Source organism: Eptatretus burgeri, chromosome 8 (genome assembly GCF_056783735.1).
Source record: "Eptatretus burgeri isolate ZD-2024b chromosome 8, Ebu_testis_v1, whole genome shotgun sequence".
NCBI lineage: Eukaryota > Metazoa > Chordata > Myxini > Myxiniformes > Myxinidae > Eptatretus > Eptatretus burgeri.
The window spans coordinates 50,215,089-50,234,414 of record NC_140968.1 but is presented as its reverse complement, the minus strand read 5'-3'; the positions used below and the strand labels follow the sequence as shown (position 1 = coordinate 50,234,414).

The 19,326-nt window shown below is 43.8% G+C and overlaps 1 protein-coding gene across 4 annotated transcripts in view; it reads right to left on the bottom strand.

Moving 5' to 3' along the window:
• Window positions 1–1,945: 1,945 nt before the first annotated feature.
• HAPSTR1 (HUWE1 associated protein modifying stress responses) overlaps window positions 1,946–19,326 on the bottom strand; it is a 74,962-nt gene continuing 57,581 nt past the window's right edge. For all 4 annotated transcript variants that reach the window (XM_085891989.1, XM_085891991.1, XM_085891992.1 and 1 more), the window contains one exon: window positions 1,946–4,069. In XM_085891989.1, the coding sequence (XP_085748115.1) occupies window positions 3,825–4,069 (245 nt within the window). In that variant the 3' untranslated portion in view covers window positions 1,946–3,824. The remainder of the gene's footprint in view (window positions 4,070–19,326) is intronic.

The following is a 19,326-nucleotide window of genomic DNA, read 5'->3' as shown; positions in this document are numbered from 1 at the left end:
TTGGCTGAAGGCGTGGGCGGAGCCTCCATTCGCTTCAGATCGAGGCTCCGCTCTGAGGGAGGGCATGGAGCGTTTCCTCCAGCCAATACGCGAAGAGCGAGCAGGGCCGAGGCACCCCGACCAATGAGGGGAGGCCACTGATTGCCCGACAACCCCTCATCCAATCAGGAGGCAAGTGGGAGGGGAAGAAATCCCTCGGACCTGGCAAGAAGAGTAGAGTGGTTGTCAGGACCACAGTACGGGAGTCATCGTGGCGATTGGCTTGGTCTTGGTGGCTTTTTGTCTGCGGTCCTTCAACGTGGTGGTGGAGGCCGAGCAGCCAGGGTTGTGGCCCTGTGGATTTCAGAACGTGGGTTCGAGTCCCACCGTGGTGGTTGAAGTACGGTGTGACCGCCCGAGACGGAGAGGTACCCGACAAGGCCCTGGTCCCCAGCTCGCCTTTCCCTCCTGGGCTGAGGAACCGAATAAAGACCCCACAGGGTCCATTTCTTTTGGGTGTGTGTGTGTGTGTGTGTGTGTGTGTGTGTGTGTGTGTGTGTGTGTGTGTGTGTGTGTGTGTGTGTGTGTGTGTGTGTGTGTCCATGGGCCCCATCTGTAAGTAGAAATTGTTAAGTGCTTTTGTTCATTGTACATTGCTTTTATTCGGATAACTCTGCTCTTTGTGCTCCCTTGCCCCCCCCCCCCCCCGATAAATAAACCCCCAATTGTTCAATGTACCAGCTCGTTGTCTGTCACTTTATTTCATTGACCCAGCACGGTGCATAATGAGAATTAGAGAGGCCGTTTGCTGTAAGTTGTCATTGGGACCGGCGTGGCTCTGGTAACTCCCGCTTGATACGCTGGACCCGAGTCGGTACATGCGACTCCGTTCGGGCAGAGTCGGCCGAGGGTGTGGTTTCCCCGGTAGCGAGACGGCATGAATACTCGGGTAAATTGGAATTGGACAAGTGGACCCTACCTCACGCCGTCAAAATATTGGCGACCACGGTCCTTTAAGTGACCCGTGACCTTTCGGAGTTGTCCGGGAGTCACACCCGAAATTCTGGGTGTTCGGTGGGAGACGGCTCTACTGCTCCCCCTGGTGGTCGTTTATCGCCTCCGAACACTGGCCCACAACAATATTAATTCAACGGCTGAGCAAGATTTGAACTCAGGACCTGAGGATCCCGAGCCCACCACCCAAACCATTAGGCCAACATCAGGCATAGACATATTCAGGAAGGAATCAAACTGGGAGAAAAGAGAAAAGATTATACAAATTTTGTATATTAAATGCATGCATTCTTTACATTTATAGTCCTAATAGGTACTCTTGTACAAATTTTGTACATCATGTCACAACTTCACATCATTTGACCAAAGCTTTCACTTCACATTCACATGCTGGACAAAACTATTTTTTTAAAGCATTTCATAAATTTACCCTTCAGTTGGGTAATGCCAACTGCATGACAAGCCAAGTAAGGTGAAGTTTCAAATCCCCAAAAAACTCATTTGCCAATTACTGCCATCACATTTCTTGCTCATTTAAAAATACGAGTGCACCCACTCCTTACGTGAGTGGCAGGAAGGGTCATGTCATTATCCTCTGGGATTCTGGAGTATTTACATTACAGTAGCTCTCTCTCGGCTCTGGCCTCAAGAACGCCTGGTGTGTGTTCAACTTCCAAGTTTCTTTTAGAGAGCTCGCCAAGTGGCTTAAGTACTCCATTTGAAACAGTTTATAAGCAACATCTGGCACAGCAAGTGCTAGCTCGCTGCTTGGTAATTGAACACACCCCAGGTTTAAAGAAGCATTTCATAAATTTCCCCCATTCAGTTGGGTAACGACAACTGCATGACGAGCTTGTAAGGTGAAGCTTCAAATCCACCCCCCCCCCCGCCCAAAAAAACTCATTTGCTGATCAAATTTCTTGCTCATTTAAAAATAAATATTTCACAAACATTGGATTCAAGTACTTTATTAAATCGTTTAGCATGGTTTTTGTACGTTTTCCAAGATCACAAAGTATCAGCAAAAGACTATTGAGGGCTGACCAGCAGGTGAGCTTTTTAAAGAGACCTGAAAAAAAAGCACACCTCCAAATGTGGCATAAACCAGGGTTCAAACATCTCACCAGGTCTCAAAGCCAGAGCCAAGCATTGCAGGAAACGTTTTGTTCTTTCGACGAATTATTCTCGTATCTATACTTTTGAATGGCTCAGGAGTTGGCCGAGAACTATATCTGCACAGCGAGCTTTAACAGGCCGGATTAAGGGCAACGCCAATCCACAAATTTTTGCAGACAGGTACACAGGACAAATGTACCATGTTGATGAGAGAATTTCTGTTTGGAAGAGGGAGAAGTTTAACTGTGCCGTACAGGAATGACGCTTCAAATGCATGTTGTACAGGATTCTAACCAGACTGACGGAATCCATGCTCTCCACCTACATATGACGTGGTCGGCTTAACTGTGACAGAGTACAGTTGGAACAAAAAAAAAAATACAGAGTATTCTGTGCAAATACGTTGGTTCGGCAAGTACTTGGCAAAATGAATTCGACTTTTTGTCATGCATCAATACTTACCCTGCCCAATAAATAAATTTAAGAAAAGACGTTTTTCCTGCATTGACCACATTTGCAGACTCGTGAATCGTTCAAACCTGGTGTTGGTATCGATAGAATTAGCACTAATTTTGCCAAAGTCAAAATTTAACAAAATGTACAGTTTGTACGTTTTAAACAAGATTTACACGACCGTTTATAGGTCACCATGATCCAAATACGTGGAATCAAATTTACAATATTACAGAGATAGTGCTACACAGGTTGTCTGGCGCAAGCAGCCAAGTGCAGTCCATTTTTCACCTCAACTCGGACCGCCCGTTTTGCTCTCTCCACGACCACTCGTTTCACAACGCCATTTCATCCACCCAACCTGAAAAACTGCTATTGACCGTTTGAATTTTTTTCTTTTTTAGTCCATGTAAGCTGCCATTAAATGAGAAAGATAAGTAACATTTGTGTCACAATCAGTAGGTTAGAAGAAGTGATGCGCAAGTCTGATTAGTTCGGAAGAGCTGCAGTCAAGTAAGTTTACGCAGCAGTAAAGTGACCAACACATTGCAATCCTGAAGAACTGCTGTCAGTGTGTGTGTGTGTGTGTGTGTGTGTGTGTGTGTGTGTGTGTGTGTGTGTGTGTGTGTGTGTGTGTGTGTGTGTGTGTGTGTGTGTGTGTGTGTGTGTGTGTGTGTGTGTGTGTGTGTGTGTGACGCACACACATGTGTGCATGTAGGTGGACAGGGAGCGTTACATAAGTGCAGCATCATGGGAGCAAGAACTGTGCAAGTCAGGAAATGACCCTCCACCTAAAAGGACAGTTTGTCATGGTCTTGTGGGATTACAAAAGTTCAAATCAACCAGTCACAAAGAGGTTGAAGCAGCCTCGGTAACTCTCTGAAAAACGGTTGGCAGACAATTCATTGTGGCTCAGGTTCCAGCTGTAAGGCCAGAGATGTAATGTCTGTGGCTGGACAATTGCAAATACATTTGCTGTGAGAGGATAAAGGTGGGGATGGAATAAGAACATTAGAAAGCTTGGAAAATAATCTGAGGTTGGGGAAGAGGAGGGGCAGGAGGAGGAGGAGGGATTTTTTTTTTGGGGGGGGGGAGAGGAAAGAGTATCTGCAAATGCACGAGCCAACATCACAAAACATCATCAGTTACACCAGAACGGATGAAGGACTCACGTGGACATAGAGCAAGACAGAAGAGAAACGGCGAGAGAAATGGCATGATGATGAAAAATGTGTGGATGACAATTTACGATAATCTGCCCTTCATATATGGCGGCTGCGCTTGTGTGTTGGGGAGTCCAAGATGTCGGGACACTGAGCCGCAGCGACACGCTTCCTCCCTGCAGTTCCCTCAAGGTGCAGAGCCATCTCTTCCGAGATGAATGTGTTCAGGTCCATGTCATGCAGGCTTGATCGCCGGCGAGATGAGCCCGAGGCCCCAGCACCATGCGTCGGTGACCCAGGGTTTCCCGAGCGCACACTGATGCTCGCCATGGCACCGCTTAAGCCTACAACACAGGTACGATTGTTGTGATATTCAAAACTGGCTGTTGCTATTCGGCTCATACTACTGACTTTAGTGTGCAAAGGGGAAGATTTGCACATGTGATCAACAGAAATGGTGATAAAATGTCAACATCATATCCAAATAAATCACATTGGGGTTGGGCTGTTTTGCCTTAACATCTGAATCTATGAATTATGATGCTGGGAACCCAGATTTAAATCTCATAGCCATATCGATTTGTCCATTGTATAGGAATGTCATTGTAATTCAGAAAAAGTACAATTATGTCAAATGTCTTTCTCCTGCATGTGATTTAAGCAACACTCCACCAAGAGTTAAATAAATATTTAATGAAATAATGACATGAATCACACGAGCTAGCTAAAGCCCAACCCATGACTGGCTGTTGGTAAGGTGTTTTGCTACCAATCTCAGTGCAAGACACAAGATCGTTAGAATAGGCAAAACTGTCACACAAACAAGTCTCTAAATTATGATTGTGCAGACCCAATGACAGGAAGCCAGGTCCAAATTGTATTTGTAAATTAAGTTATCCCAAGAGAATTGGGATAACTTGCTCCTGAAGTGATTCCGGGTTACAAATGTGAACAAAAGTGAACTTAATTTAAAATGTGAAGTGAACAAAATGACAAAAGGTATGATCCTCCCTCAACACAGACCACCATTCATGAACAATTTGGAGCAGCTGGTTCAAAAGGCTGGACTTGGCTCCGAGCAACTTTCATCCATTTTGACATTTGAAGTTCCAACTGCTTGGCTTCCGATTAACTAACGATGAAGAACTGAAGGAAGCAACCAAGGGATTGCTGAACGAGCAATCCGAAAATACCATCCCACAAAGATCAAACTCGTAAATTTGATCACATCGCTGCAACTGGAACCTGTGACTGGAAATTATAATCTTTCTTAATTTTTACTGTCTTTGGGCTGGGTTCTGTTTTTGTAGCCTAAAATGGCAGAGCAAGGGGGATGGGTCATTGACAAACCTATAGCTTCTTGGAGTTGAGATGGTCCACAGGCCCCACCCCAGCCATTAAAGCTACGCCTCACTACATTTGACAATAAAGGTCAACCATTTACTTCATCGAATTAGCCATCGATTCAAATACTCGAGAACCGTGTCAAATTGCTTGTGAAGGAAAACTTTGAACCAGTCAAAATTCACAGGAGATGCGTCTGCACAGTTTTGTGAAGTCTTTTACGCAAGTTGTTTTAACGGTGCAGCAAGTTTAACAATGGCCGTGGATTGGTGAGTGATCTTAAGCATTCTCACATGCAAAGATAAAATGTGTTGAATAAACAATTTGAGAATCACTATACGTTTTACTATATGTGAAATTGCAGAACAATTGGAGGTGTTAGAAACAATAGATTCAGCAAAGTTGGTACCAATGGACCTTGCATTTGTTCATAAGGCCACTCATGTGGCCAATGCAACAGAAACCTTGGAATGTTACCATAACGAGGGAGATTTCTTGAAGACCAACATGTGATGAGATCTGGGTCCATCATGTCACACCAGAGTAAAAGCGAGCCGCGTTGGAATGAAGACATTCTTGGTCCCCACCATGGATAAGATAAAAGGTTCAGTCATCGGCTGGAAAACTTGTGACAACAGAATTTTGGGACTGAACAGTTAATTCAGGTGGATTTTCCTGAATGTGGAAAAACCATGAATGCACAGAACTACAATGACTTCTTACTGTAGGGAGATAAGCAATAATCAGACGATGCCAGGTATGCAGTCACATGTTGTGACTTGATTGCAAAACAATGCTCATGCAAATATGACCACTACTCGAGCTGAGATCGATTGAGAAGTTCTCGATCATCCTGAGAGCAGACGACTCCACAGAAGTCCGATTAGTAAATGCGACCCACGAGAAGCATAATTTTCAGTCATTTACAAACACTATGGAATAATCTTGTGTTAACCATGGCTTTACATAAGCTAAATGAAATTCCAATTCGGGGATTTTTCCACATGTTGTTCGAATCTGCAGCTGACATTTCCACCTCAAGCAAAGTTTTCCAAACCGGATTCGTCGTGTTTTTCTGATATAGTTCCGTCCCTGTGTTGCTGTTTGTGTTTGTCCAATTTTCTTTGTTAAATCATTCCATGTTGTGCTGTATTTGTCGAATTCGTTTCCGTGTTGTTCAAGGCAGACTTTAGCCGCTCCTCAGATAGCTGCTGTGAAAACTGTCCTTTTGCCGCCGTGTTCCTTGGTTTTCTTCTTTCTTCCTAAATATTGTACTTTTACCTCAACATTTCATATTTCCACTCCTCGTTTCAACAACAAAAAGTTTGTCACTTCACAACCATCTCATTTTACTTTAATTTCCTTCTGCCTGGCCTTCTTCTTCCCCATTATGTTTTTTTTTTCTCCCTTTGCTCAATATCTCCAAAAGGAATTTTTATTGAATATAAACACTTCTTCCTTTAAAAGCATTTGAAAACATTTCAATTTCTTCACTTTCTTGTTTCTCAGTCAGTACCACCTAACGTGTTCTTATTCTTCACCACGATCTATGGCTATTCTTCTTCTTCACATAGATTATTTTCCAAAACTGTCAGCTCCGTTTTGGGTCCACCAACCCTCCTCCCACACCTACAGCACCACCTTTTTCTGTGCCTTAAGCAAAAATTCTTACTTCCCATCCCATGACCTTTATATCCGTTGGTTCAATTTGGGAATTTGGAATCACCATCCCTCCACTTCATGTGCCCTCTTTCCACTCACCCAACCCTCTTCAAAGCATCATGTCCCCCTACTTTCTGCATCCCCCCTGCAATGCTCCCCCCTCACCCCAACCACTCAAACCTTCCCCCTCATGACACAAAACCTCCTTCCACCCGTTCTGCACGCTCCCAATGCCTCCTCCCATCCCCATGTGGACCTCAAACAACCAAGGTCTCTGCTCCAACCTGACAGATCTCTCAATCCAGGCCACTGCTGATAAATAAGACATCACCTGTTTAACAGAATGCTTCCTCCCACAGGTCATCCCTGATTCCTTAAGGTTTCTCCCCAGATATTGTATCTTTCAATTTCATAAGCCTGAATCCCGCTCTGACTGTGAAGTTGCACTTTACAACAATAGTAACTCAATATCTCACTGCCCTTGTACTGATCTTACACCTCCCAACCCCAGAAGTAGCTTTGGATGTGACTTCCGTGCTCCTATCTCCAAATAGTGAGACTCCAGCTATATTTCTCTCAACCAACATGGACCAACAATGCAACTCAATCTTCCTCATATGTGGTGATTTCAATCATAACCGTGCAAATTGGCTGGCTGTTAGCTCTCTCACCAGCCATGGAACTTCAGCAAAGGACTGCTGTGACTCAATGGGACTGACTTGATCTGAACTTTTCAACTCAGATTTCTCCCATTGGCAAATCCTACATTCTTGACAATACAATACTGTTCCAATCACACCATAAAGACGCATAGGGCTGCCAAGGCAGTTTCATTGGCAAGGAGAAGTCACCACTCCGATGCAGGTTACCCCAAACTGTTATTACCCCAGTACACTGGAACCCATTTTGCTGACCTCAGAAGGATGACAGGCTGAATCAACCCCATCTGGTATTAATCAAACAGTCGACAGGCTTGAACTCAGGACTCTAAGGTCCAAAGCCTGCCACCTTAACTGCGAAGCCAACACCAGGCGACCTTCTTGACTTGGTGACGACTAACTTTCCCGCGAATATCTCCTGCTGTTCCTCTGCTCCAATTGGTTAATCTGATCAGATGTTTGTGAGAATGAATATCTCAGGCTATTTTCAGAGATGTGCTTCAGCACCAGCAAGTCTGGCATTTCACTCACGATGACTAGCAGGGTCTCCAAGCAGCCAAACTTCGACACTGGTCTCCTATCGCTACTTTCTCAAACATCACCTCGTCCTGGGAATTCTTTCAAAGAAACTTTCTCTCTCTCTCATGCACAGATTTATCCCCTCTCATCTTCAATTGTCCTACCCTTCCTCCCACTCATGGTTCACTGAAGCTTGTGGTGCGGCAGTTGTTCTGAAACAACTTGCCTTTGCCTCATGGAAAGCAAACCAAACTGAGGGTAATCTCAGTTCCTTCCATAAAGCTCAGAACAAGTGTGTATACCCTCAGGAGAGCCAGAAAACATCTTTCTAATCTCAAGTCAGAACTCTCAAACCTCTCTCCCTCCTCCAAATTCTGGTGGCGTCGAATCAAATCTGTTTGTGGTGCATGTTCCCCCTTCATCCCCTCCGTTACCTCATCTGATACCGCACGTGAAAAGGCTGAATGCCTTAACTCGGTGTTTTCATCTAAATCTTGCGTCCGAAACCCATCGCTCTCTGTACCCACCTTACCCAGTCGCACTCAACGGTCTCTGGACTCTGTGTCCTTTTCTTCTGACAAAGTGGAGAGTTTGCTGTCAAACCTCGACTCAGATTCTGCAACCGGTCCAGACGGCATCAGACCACGTGTCCAAAAAACCTGCTCCTCTGCTCTTGCTCACCCTCTCTCCGTTTTATTCACCCACTCATTTGCTCAACGTCATCTGCCAACTGCTCAGAAATCAGCAAACATTATCGCTCTGCATAAAAAAAGGTGCAAAAACAGATCCCTGCAACAACAGACCAATCGACCTTCTCCCAATCATCAGCAAGGTTATGGAATCCATCATCACTTCAGACATTAAATCCTTCCTTTTCTCCACTGGCTTGATTTCCGATCAATTTGGTTTCAGACCAGGTCACTCGACCCTGGATATGCTGCTTCTGCTCTCCCAACAACAGATGGAGGTACTCAATGCCGAACATGAAATCAGAGCCATATCACTAGACATATCGCATCCTTTTGACAAGGTCTGGCACCCTGCCCTGCTCACCAAACTCTCTTCCTATGGTATCCAAGGCCATCTCCACTCATGGCTCAGACTTCCTCTCCTGTCACAGTCAACGTGTGGTCCAAAATGGAGTTCTTTCATCCCCTCTTCCTGTCCAGGCTGAAGTTCCACAAGGCAGCGTTCTGGGCCCTGTGCTTTTTCTGGTTTTCATCAATCATCTCTCAGACTCTGGAAAATCCTCTTTATCTCTTTGCTGATGACTCCACCCTCTGCCGCACCATCTGTCATCCCTCAGACCGGCAAGCCGCAGCTTCTTCGCTCACTGCAGATCTTGATAAAATCACAAACTAGTCTAACACATGGAACATGTCTTTTAATCCTGACAAATCTCTCACACTCACGATGTCTCTCCGAAAGGACCGGTTAACCCCCCCCCCCCACCCTCCAAATCGACTTTTTCAACAATCCTCTGGAAGAAGTCCTTTCATTTAAGGTTCTGGGTCTCACGATCTGCCATGATCTTTCCTGGGAAAGCCACATTTACAATCTGGCCTCCAAAGCCAGTCACAGACTGAGAATCCTCCTTCATGCAAAGTCCTTCCTTGGCCCACCTGAGCTCCTCACCACATACAAAGCTTTTGTCCGCAGCCTGATGGAGTACTGCTCTCGCCTCTGGGCTGGTGCTCCTGCCCCTCACCTTTATCGGCTTCACGCAGCAGAAACCAAGGCATTTAGGATATTTGGTATCTCCCGCGGCAAGGCTGAGTCTTTGGGCCTCTGACTCTCTCACCACAGGCAGGTCGGTGGTCTTTCTGTCTTCTACCGTCTACTCTCCAGTCTCGCCCCCCCCTGCTCTCTCTGCGATTTGTCCCCACCATATTTCCGCAGGGCGCTCAAGGTCTGCCAACAACCCCCTTCTGGTAAAACTACCAAAATCATGAATCGCTGCTCACCTTCACTCATTCATTCCTTTTTTTTCCCCACCTTTGGAATAAATTCCCTCACTCTGTTCAATCCCAATCTAACCCCCCAGCCTTCAAAACAGCTGTTCACCACCACCTATCTTCCCCCATCCAAAACCTCGATCTTTTCTACCCCCGTTAATCCACCCCAAACCTGCCTCCTTCAAATTCCCTGCTTTCCTTCCTGAAAGTCCCTGCAATGTCCATCTGAATACCCCGTGTTCCCCGCCCCATCCCTCTCCCTTCCACAGATATCCTAATGTCTTTGTTCCCACCGTTTTGTCCTTCCCTCTCCCACCCCTCGTCTTATCCTCCCCCCCCCCCTTGCTGTGTGTTGTGTGTTAGCTCTCGTACGAACCTCGACAATGTATACCAAAAACAAACAAGCTCAAATGAGCTAAGATCCTCGTCCTCTTAATGATGACGTCATAAAAACGAATATGACGTCATTGTGATGTATCAGGTTTGCGATAAATTATTTGTGCTAATGCCTGGCTTGATTCGCGCAAACAAAATTCAAACAGCTTGCCTAGTTTCGGAGATAATGGTCTCGGCGATTTCCATTAGCGGTGATATTATGACGTCAACTTTTTTTCTCGGAAGAATTTCCAAAATCGGAGATGGTTACTGTCTACGCATGGGCTTTCTGCATATACATGGCAAGTTTCACGAAGATCCGATGAGAACTCTGGGTTGTGAAACAAAAAGTCAATAAATAGGAATGACGTCATAAAAATTGATATGACGTCATAGTGATGTATCATATGTGCGGTAATTCATCTCTGCTAATGCCCTGTTCGATTCCCGCAAACAGAATTCAAAAAGCTTGCCAAGTTTCGGAGATAATTTTTTTGGTGATTTCCATTAGCGGAGATATTTTGACATCACAACTTTTTTTTTCTCAGAGGAATTTTCAAAATCGGAGATGGTTACTGTCTGCGCAGGGTATTTTTACATATATATGCCAAGTTTGAGGAAGTTTCGATGAAAACTGTAGGCTGTGGAACAAAAAAGTCCACAAGAAGAAGATGAAGAACAACAACGTGAGTAAGACTGAGATCCTCCACGAGGATCTAGAAATATTAAAAAAAAAAAACCTCACCTCTGTTTCTGCAACTTGACTGGACAATCAGCTCATGTGTCCAAAAAACCTTCTCTGTTGCTCTTACACATCCTCCTCCTGCTATTTGACCCTTTCACTTCCTCAAGGTAATCTTCAATCTGCTTGGAAGTCAACCAACCTCCATGCATTCCATAAAAAATGTCAAAACCAAATCCCTTCACCACAGACCTATGAGCTTACTTCCACCAATCAGCAGCAAGATCATGAAATCGATCATCGTACACTGCAGTTGATATGAAATCCTTCCTTTTCTCCAATGGCCTCATCTCAGATCACCAATTCAGATTCAGACTGGATTACTTCACCTTGGATATGCTGCTCCGACTCTCCCAACAATGGAGGCCCTCAATGTCAGAAATGAGATCAAGGCCATCTCTCGAGCTTTCGATCTAGTCTGGCATCCCGCATTTCTTTCCAAACGCTCTGCCTATGGCATCCAAAGCAAACTCCACTCATGGCTTACTGACTTCCCCTACTCTCGTAGCCAACATGCAGCTCTCAACATAATCCTTTCATCTCCTCTCCCTGTTAAGGCTGCAGTCTTAACAGGGAGAGGAGGGTGATGATGCGTCAAATGCGTGATGCGTCATCACCCTTAAGGCCCGGTCACACCTTGACGTTTTAGCCAGCGATGGCAACGTATTAAAATTTATGTAAAACGCTGGCTTGCATTGAACTTTTGATGTTTTTTTTTTTTAAGATTCGGACGTATTCATAGCGACTTAGTCTTATGTATAACGCATTAGTAACGGACACAGAACGTTTTGTTGTGTTATAGATAACTTATACCAACGAATGCTGAACCTGTTGTCGGCCAACACAACCTATGCCCAACGATAGTCTAACTTAGGCATAGCGCGTTGCACGCATCGCTGACAATGTCGTGACGTAGCCTATTAAAAGGCTGACGCACAACGATTCAAATCATAACTGCCGTAGAAATGGAAGTGTCAACATTGCAGTCACACCTTGGCGATCTTGCCAGCGTATGCCGACCAAAGAAAAATGTGTCTAAAACGTTGGGGCACGTCAAATACGGTACGAGTAAGTTTGGTATACGTGAGTAGAACGCTAAAGTACGCTATCATACGTCGTAGTAAATAGAGTACGTCAATAAATTTTAAACATGTTCAAAATTTTACGACGTACTTGGCGTATGACACACGTTCCGCATGCGATGGGGATAAGTTGTACACACGATATGCGGACGCTTACAGACGTCCACAAAGGCTACTTATAAGCTACTCAGAAGTCGAAACACGTCGCGGTAATGTGTTTTTTACGTGAAACTTATTTCTAACTTATGTTTGACGTGCTTTGAACCAATTCTTTACATAGTCCCAACACACATTGACGTATGTAGACTTTTCCAATGACGTCTTCCGGTCGACAAAAAAAATAAATGATGGTGTTTCTAACTTACAACTGCCAGATAAAGACGTGTTCCCAGCGATTTTGGGAATTGGTATATAAAAATGGTGTTCATAAAAGGGGAACCCAACAGTGTTTTCGAGTCCTTTTTGAGTCGATGTCCATGTCCATGTCAGCAGTAACAGTAACAGTATCAGTATCAGTAATGGTTTGTTCATGTTGGCAGTAGTAGGTGAGTGTGAGGGGGAGGGTGTGGGTTATGATGGATCCTCCTTGCGTCCGCGTGTCCACGGGTAGGAGACATCTTTTCACCATTGTTCGAAGTTCTTCGCGGCTAATTTTTTATGGGGCTTTTTCAACAATGAGCTATAGCCTGTTTTTACGATTTAGATCTATTCATAACGGGTTGGACAAATGCACAATGAACTAATAATGTGCATAGAGCGCTTCGATAACTTATAGATACGGTATCCCAACGAATAATTATCGTGTAGCCGGCGTTCACAAACTATGCCCAACGATAGCCTAACTTATCCATATCGTGCAGCAGTTTATCTTTGCTGGTGACGTGGGGTTTGCTATTCATAGGCTGCCACTCAACGATTTAAATGGCTGCATCTCCACTATTGAAAGTAGACGCTTGCGCTCAACAATTGGATTTTTTTTTTTTTTTTTTACACTCAACGACTTTTAAACGGTACCACTCAGCTATTTTCATTGTTTACAATGAACGATTTAAATTGCTGTCAGTCGCCTTTGTTTTTTGACGCTGGCGCTCAAATTTTAATCGTTTCTATTGAACGGGGTCGCTCAAACTCCACTATTGAAAGTAGAAGCTTGCGCTCAACAATTGGATTTTTTTTACACTCAATGACTTTTAAACGGTACCACTCAACTATTTTCATTGTTTACAATGAACGATTTAAATTGCTGTCACTCGCCTTTGTTTTTTGATGCTGGGGTTTGGAAATTTGAAGCGTTTCTTCTGAACGTGTTAAAACGCTCAAACTCGACTATTTTAAATAGACGCTGCCGATGGACAATTGGAATCATAGCCAAGCTAGACATCGAAGTGTGAACATCCTCGTCATGCCGAAGAAAAGTTTGAAGAATGCTGCAAATAAGTGTCCTGACCGTGGCCGTGGACGCTGACGCAAGGACGATCCATTATACCGACGTCTTTCACCCTATGAGTAACTTAAAAGTAACGTCTGTCGATGTGTGGCAACGATCGCGTAACGTGCCAACAACACGTTAATCATAGGTTAGAAATAAGTTTTGGGTACGCTAAATATTACTTCGGCGTGTCTCAACTTATGATTAACTCACAAGTAGCATGTGTTGACATCTGTCAACGATCGCAGACCGTGCATACAACTTGTGGCCAGCGTAGCGGAACGTGAGTCATACGCCGGCATACGTCATGAAATTTCAAGCATGCAAAAATTTGAGGACAACCGAAAAGTACGTTTAAAGCCAGCGTACAACGACGTATGGCAGTGTTTTTCAGCGTGCTCTCAATGTTATCAAAACTTACCCATAACATATTCAACGTGTGCCAGCGTTTTAGAAAAAAAATTCAAAAATCGGCATACGTTGGCCAAAACGTCAAGGTGTGACTGGGCCTTTAACAGGGTGATGCGTCAAATCTTAAGTTTTTTTTTTATGGCGTCTTAAACATACCCACCCCAAGTACCTGTATTTATGCCTCAAATTTCTGCATGGCACATGACTAAATAAATCTATACATAATAAATGTCAGTGAGTCTCCTCCACAACTATGAAATGTAGTGGCCCCAAACTTTGCATGCATACTCGGGGAACTCCAAGGTAGTGCATGAGTGGAAATTGGGTGCTTGGGTAAATTTAAGGTAAATCTTATTTAATTGTCCTTTCCTTTATCAAGGCGTCATCCATGGTCAACCCCCGTCAGCATGATGAAGTCTTAATTAGTCATTTATTTGGCTTAACAATGCCTCGACTTGGAACAGGCCACAAAGTTCCTTATTCATAATGATAAAGCGCTCAATCCTATTCCCCCTGCCCACCCCCCCCCAACTTTCCTCACTCGTATCATTGAATTCCTCATCTTGATACATCGCAATGCTAATAAATGCCCAGATGCCAGTTTTGATGGCTTTATTTAATTTCCGGACATGCGATAACCTCTAGAATCTCTTAACCCGGGCCAAATTTCAAAATTTAAACTGCATAATTGACCTTAGCAGCAGTTCCGACTGGTAAAAAAAATAGTAATAAAGTGTTCATGTGTCCAATTCGGATATGGTTTGACAACAAGCGTCTGTGTGTGCTTTTATTTTGTTTCCGCAGAAGTTTCCAATCGCTAATCACTCGCCAAGCCAGCGCAGTAATATTAAACACCATCCGGGGATGGCCGGAGTGACAATGTGTGAATTGGACAAATGATGTCGGAACTGCTGCTAAGGTCAATTCTGCATTTTAAATTTTGAAATTTGGTTCAGGTGAAGAGATTCGAGAGTGTATCACATTTCAGCTGTAATGCTTATAAATGTCCAGTGTTGTATTCACACATTATTTGATACTCCAGACAGTGTTGAAAGTTTGTCCGGTGGAAAAAGTATTTCAGACATTATTTTGTTTCTATCTTCACTGTTATTTTATGCAGAATAATTTTGAGATGGACGGTATGAATTGTAATTAGCGCCCCACCGCACGTCTCCCTTCCCCTCACCTCTACTTCCTCCCAACCCCTCTCCTCCCTCCATCCCCATACAATTCTCTGGACGTTTATAAGCATTACAGCTGAAATGCGATAAGCTCTAGAATCTCTTAACCTGAACCCAATTTCAAATTTAAACTGTGGAATTGAACTCAACAGCAGTTCTGACAGCTACAAAGGTGTTCATTTGTCAAATTTTCACATTGCTTAATACTCCGAATGTCTTTGGACGGTGTTTAATATGACCCAGCCAGCCGTTCCTAAGCAACCATTTTGTTGGAGTGTTTGCTTGCAGGCTTAATAGGGGTGGGCAGTATCGATTCCAACAACGGAATCAAAAGGAATCGAGTAGTGAATCGGAATAGATTCTGAGCAATTCTATGAAGCGTTTTTGGGGGGAATTTTTTTCTTCTTCCGTTGGCATGTTCCAGTTACACAGGGCCTGGTAATGTATCAATTAAAAAGGAACACACCACTGGGGCATCCCGTTTGGATTATCGCAGCAACAGCAAGTCACTTGCAAACTACACGTCCTAAGAGCATTCATTTTAAATTAATAGCAAGGCATTTAGAGTTGGCAGGTAATGCATGCTGATTGCTTTGCTGATGGACAAGTAGGCAATACATTGACTGATGAAGTTTTGACATGTCGTTCAAAAGGTCCATAAGTGCAGTTTGGAACTATTTTGGGAAGGTTAAAGAAGACAGTCCGAAAGTTGCATGCTCACTTTGTTCGATAGACATTGCTCATCACTGTAATAGTCCAATATGCTAAAACATCTGAAAACCAAACACCAGAGAGAGATTAACTATTAGTGATGGCTGTGAATGCGGATTCAAAGAAACCAAAGTCTGCAACAGCAACAAGTTCGCTTTTGCAATCCACGATTAAAAGCATTTTCACCCCGGTATGCTGCCTTCCCTTCCCCTCCCTTAATATTCCTGTCAGTGAAGTGACGGGTGGTAAATGCTGGTAGAAAATAAACTATTCATTCAAAAATTCTGAAAAATTGAAGAACATTTTGGAACCAAATACTGTATGTCGTCAATATCATGAATTTCTTCAAATTTATTGAAATAAATGTCATTTGTTTTTCACCCGATGACCGTGAATTATGCCACATTGGACAAAAAGGACTCCATCTATTTGAACACTCAATTTTTCTCTCATGTGCATAACCTTAATCCCATGCTTCACTCTCCATATTTTTCATGACAAAGAACAAATGCTCACATGCTAAACTAGGATTTATTGCATTATCAATTAAAGCAAGTGTAGTAATGCGATTTCCAATTCTATTCTTGCAGGTAGACGACTCGTACATCTGCGACGATGGTTCCGATGGGTTCATCGCAGTCTCCACAATGCCCTAAGAAATCATTGTAGCAGATGAATGTGCCAAAATAGATGTAAACGTATGCAACATTTGTGGAAGAAACAGTGGGGAAGGATGTACATTTGTAAAGAATGCTTCCTTGGTTTCAAAATGCAATCTTTTGGACATTGCTCGAAAGCGGGCAAAATGTGATGATGGACATACCCAAAGACAACAAAGGTTATATTTTGAACAGAGACAAGAAAGGCCAAGCATGTTATGAGAAGTTTGTAGAAGGCAGATTGATGAATGCCTCTCTCATGTCTCTTTGGGACAAGTTGGAAAAAAAATGAAACCGAGGACACGCAACACATGTGTCTGAAGAAGACCAGCTTTACTGATGGAAACAAGATTGTCAAACTTCGCAATGATCGGCAGTCACTTGCTAGCTTTTTGGTTATTCAACAGTCACGTCGACAACTGGTTGACAAACGAGGTGAAACCATTGGGAACCACAAGATGGCAGTCATAATAAGGTCGCTCTTTGCCACAGATGGAACACTGCTGATCCCACGTGACAAAAGTTCCTTCATGAAAGAAAGATAAATATTCACCACCAGCATTCGATCATGATCATAACACCACAACCGTATGCGATCATGAAGCCCCAAATGACCACGAGATACACAATCAAGTAGACAGTCATGAAGCATATTTGGAAATGTACATTATTGCAGAAGACATGGCAGAACCACGAGAGCTCACTCAGGACAGCAGTGATGTGCAGTCGTGGCAGCCACAACGATGAGTACGATGAAACCAATTCAATTGACTTCAGATTCGAACGAGACAGTCATTTTAGATGGACAAGCTGCAGTACAAAGCATGAAAAAAAAATGCCATGAATGGATAAATTACTTGACTTTGGTGATGCGTTCATGAAGCAAATCGACATAATAATGAAGTCATACTCAGAAGGTCGAATCAAACTTGACAGGTACATCATTGGGTGATTGAAGGGAAAAAAATGGGCCAAGAGGACAGGTACTACACAACCAGTCAAGTTAATCATATACGACATAATGAGCACAAGGAATGTGTCTCTGAAGCTGCTGTTGTCCCATGTAGATACCAAGTCCAAACTGACAGAATATTTGGGGGAAAGATTTCTGGAGCATTTTGCCACGAGTGAGCAGAGCCTTTGTGTACGCTGATGTTCCAGAGACAATATCAACATACAAAGACAACATTGACGACAAGGACCTATCGACAGTCATAAGGAGGCACGTACTCAAATTCCGCTTCGTGTGATTGACGTCACAGCACAAAGCACTTTGATTAAAGATATCTATGTGTAGTCTCCAGACAGACGTGTTCCTACTGCTGATGGATCTTGTAGCAACTTGCACAATACATGTGCCAGGGCAATTAAAGCTACAGACTTGCCGAGGTAAGTTCTTCCCAAATAATTGACATGGAGAGGTGTGCAGCAATTGGAGCTGAGAAGTCAAAGGCGTTGGTCGGACTCCAACTTCATGGGTGCAGATTTTGGTGGAAAACTCTTTAGTATCTGAAAAAAGCCTTGGATATTAAAGTTTCTGGAACTCGCACCTGAAGATGATATCACAAGAAATTTCCAGAGATTTTGATGTTTTGATATTCAAGAGGAAAACGACATCGACCACATTGAGAGGTTTGTGTGCAATGTCGATTCAAGCAAGAGTTCCTGTGTGACCATCTCAAATCTACAATGGAAGCTTTTCAAGACCAAAAGCTTTGAAGGAGAAACTACCACCAACACTCAACACTCTCAAGCCTCACATAGACAGAACCAACTTCATATCGATACAAGACAAATGATACAAAGAAGCAAGACCAGAGCTTCCTCTCCCCAGGGCAATGGATGGGAACGGAATTTGCGATGGCCATCTTACGCCCATGAAATGTCTTGACAAGCCAGTTCCTCTTGCTGTTCTTGAGTTTGTCAAATGTGGATATGAGGGTTCCTGTCGAGGTAAGGCAAACTGCTCGTGTCACAAAATTGGATTGTCGTGCACAGACTTGTGTCAATACAGAGGGTTACAGGGTCAACCATGAAGAAGACTTGTGAAAGTAAACTGGGTCACAACAGACGATCTGTGAAAGCAAACAGCCAACCATGAAGATGGCCAGTCAAAACAAACAAAAGGAGATACTGTACGAGGTGTGTTCAAAAAGTATCCAACCTTAATTTTTCGTGTGTAAACAAATGAACCTCGGGAGGCGTGGTTTGGTGCACGAATGTAGGCGATCCTAATTCGTATGCGTGAATATTTTCCCGCCTGCAGAAGCTGTCAGTCGCCGACAGACCGCCGATGAGTGAGGAAGTGTAAGTGAGTGCCGTCGGATTTTCGTTTTTGACAAAATGGCGGAAAAACTTGAACAACGCTACTGCATCAAATTTTGTGTAAAGCTTGGCGATTCCCAAGTGGAAACGATCCGCAAGATACAACAGGCCTTCGGGAACGAAGCAATGGGCACCACACAGATAAAAGAGTGGTACAACCGCTTCAAAGATGGTCGCACATCAGTAGAAAGTGAAGCACGTTCTGGTAGGCCCTCAACATCCCAAAATGAGATCGTCATTGACCAAGTGAGGACCCTGCTGATGCAGGATCGTCGAATCACGATCAGAGAACTTGCAGACGAGGCGGGCGTCAGCATTGGATCCGTTCATTCCATTGTGGCTGAGGATTTGGGCTTAAGGAGAATCTCAGCAAAGTTCGTGCCAAAGCTGCTAACGATCGAGCAGAAGCAACTCCGTTTGGAGATCGCACAGGACATGCTGGAGACTGTGAACAGTGATCCCAACTTCAACACAGTGATCACTAGCGATGAGACCTGGGTTTATGGGTACGACCCAGAAACCAAGTTCGAGTCATCACAATGGAAGC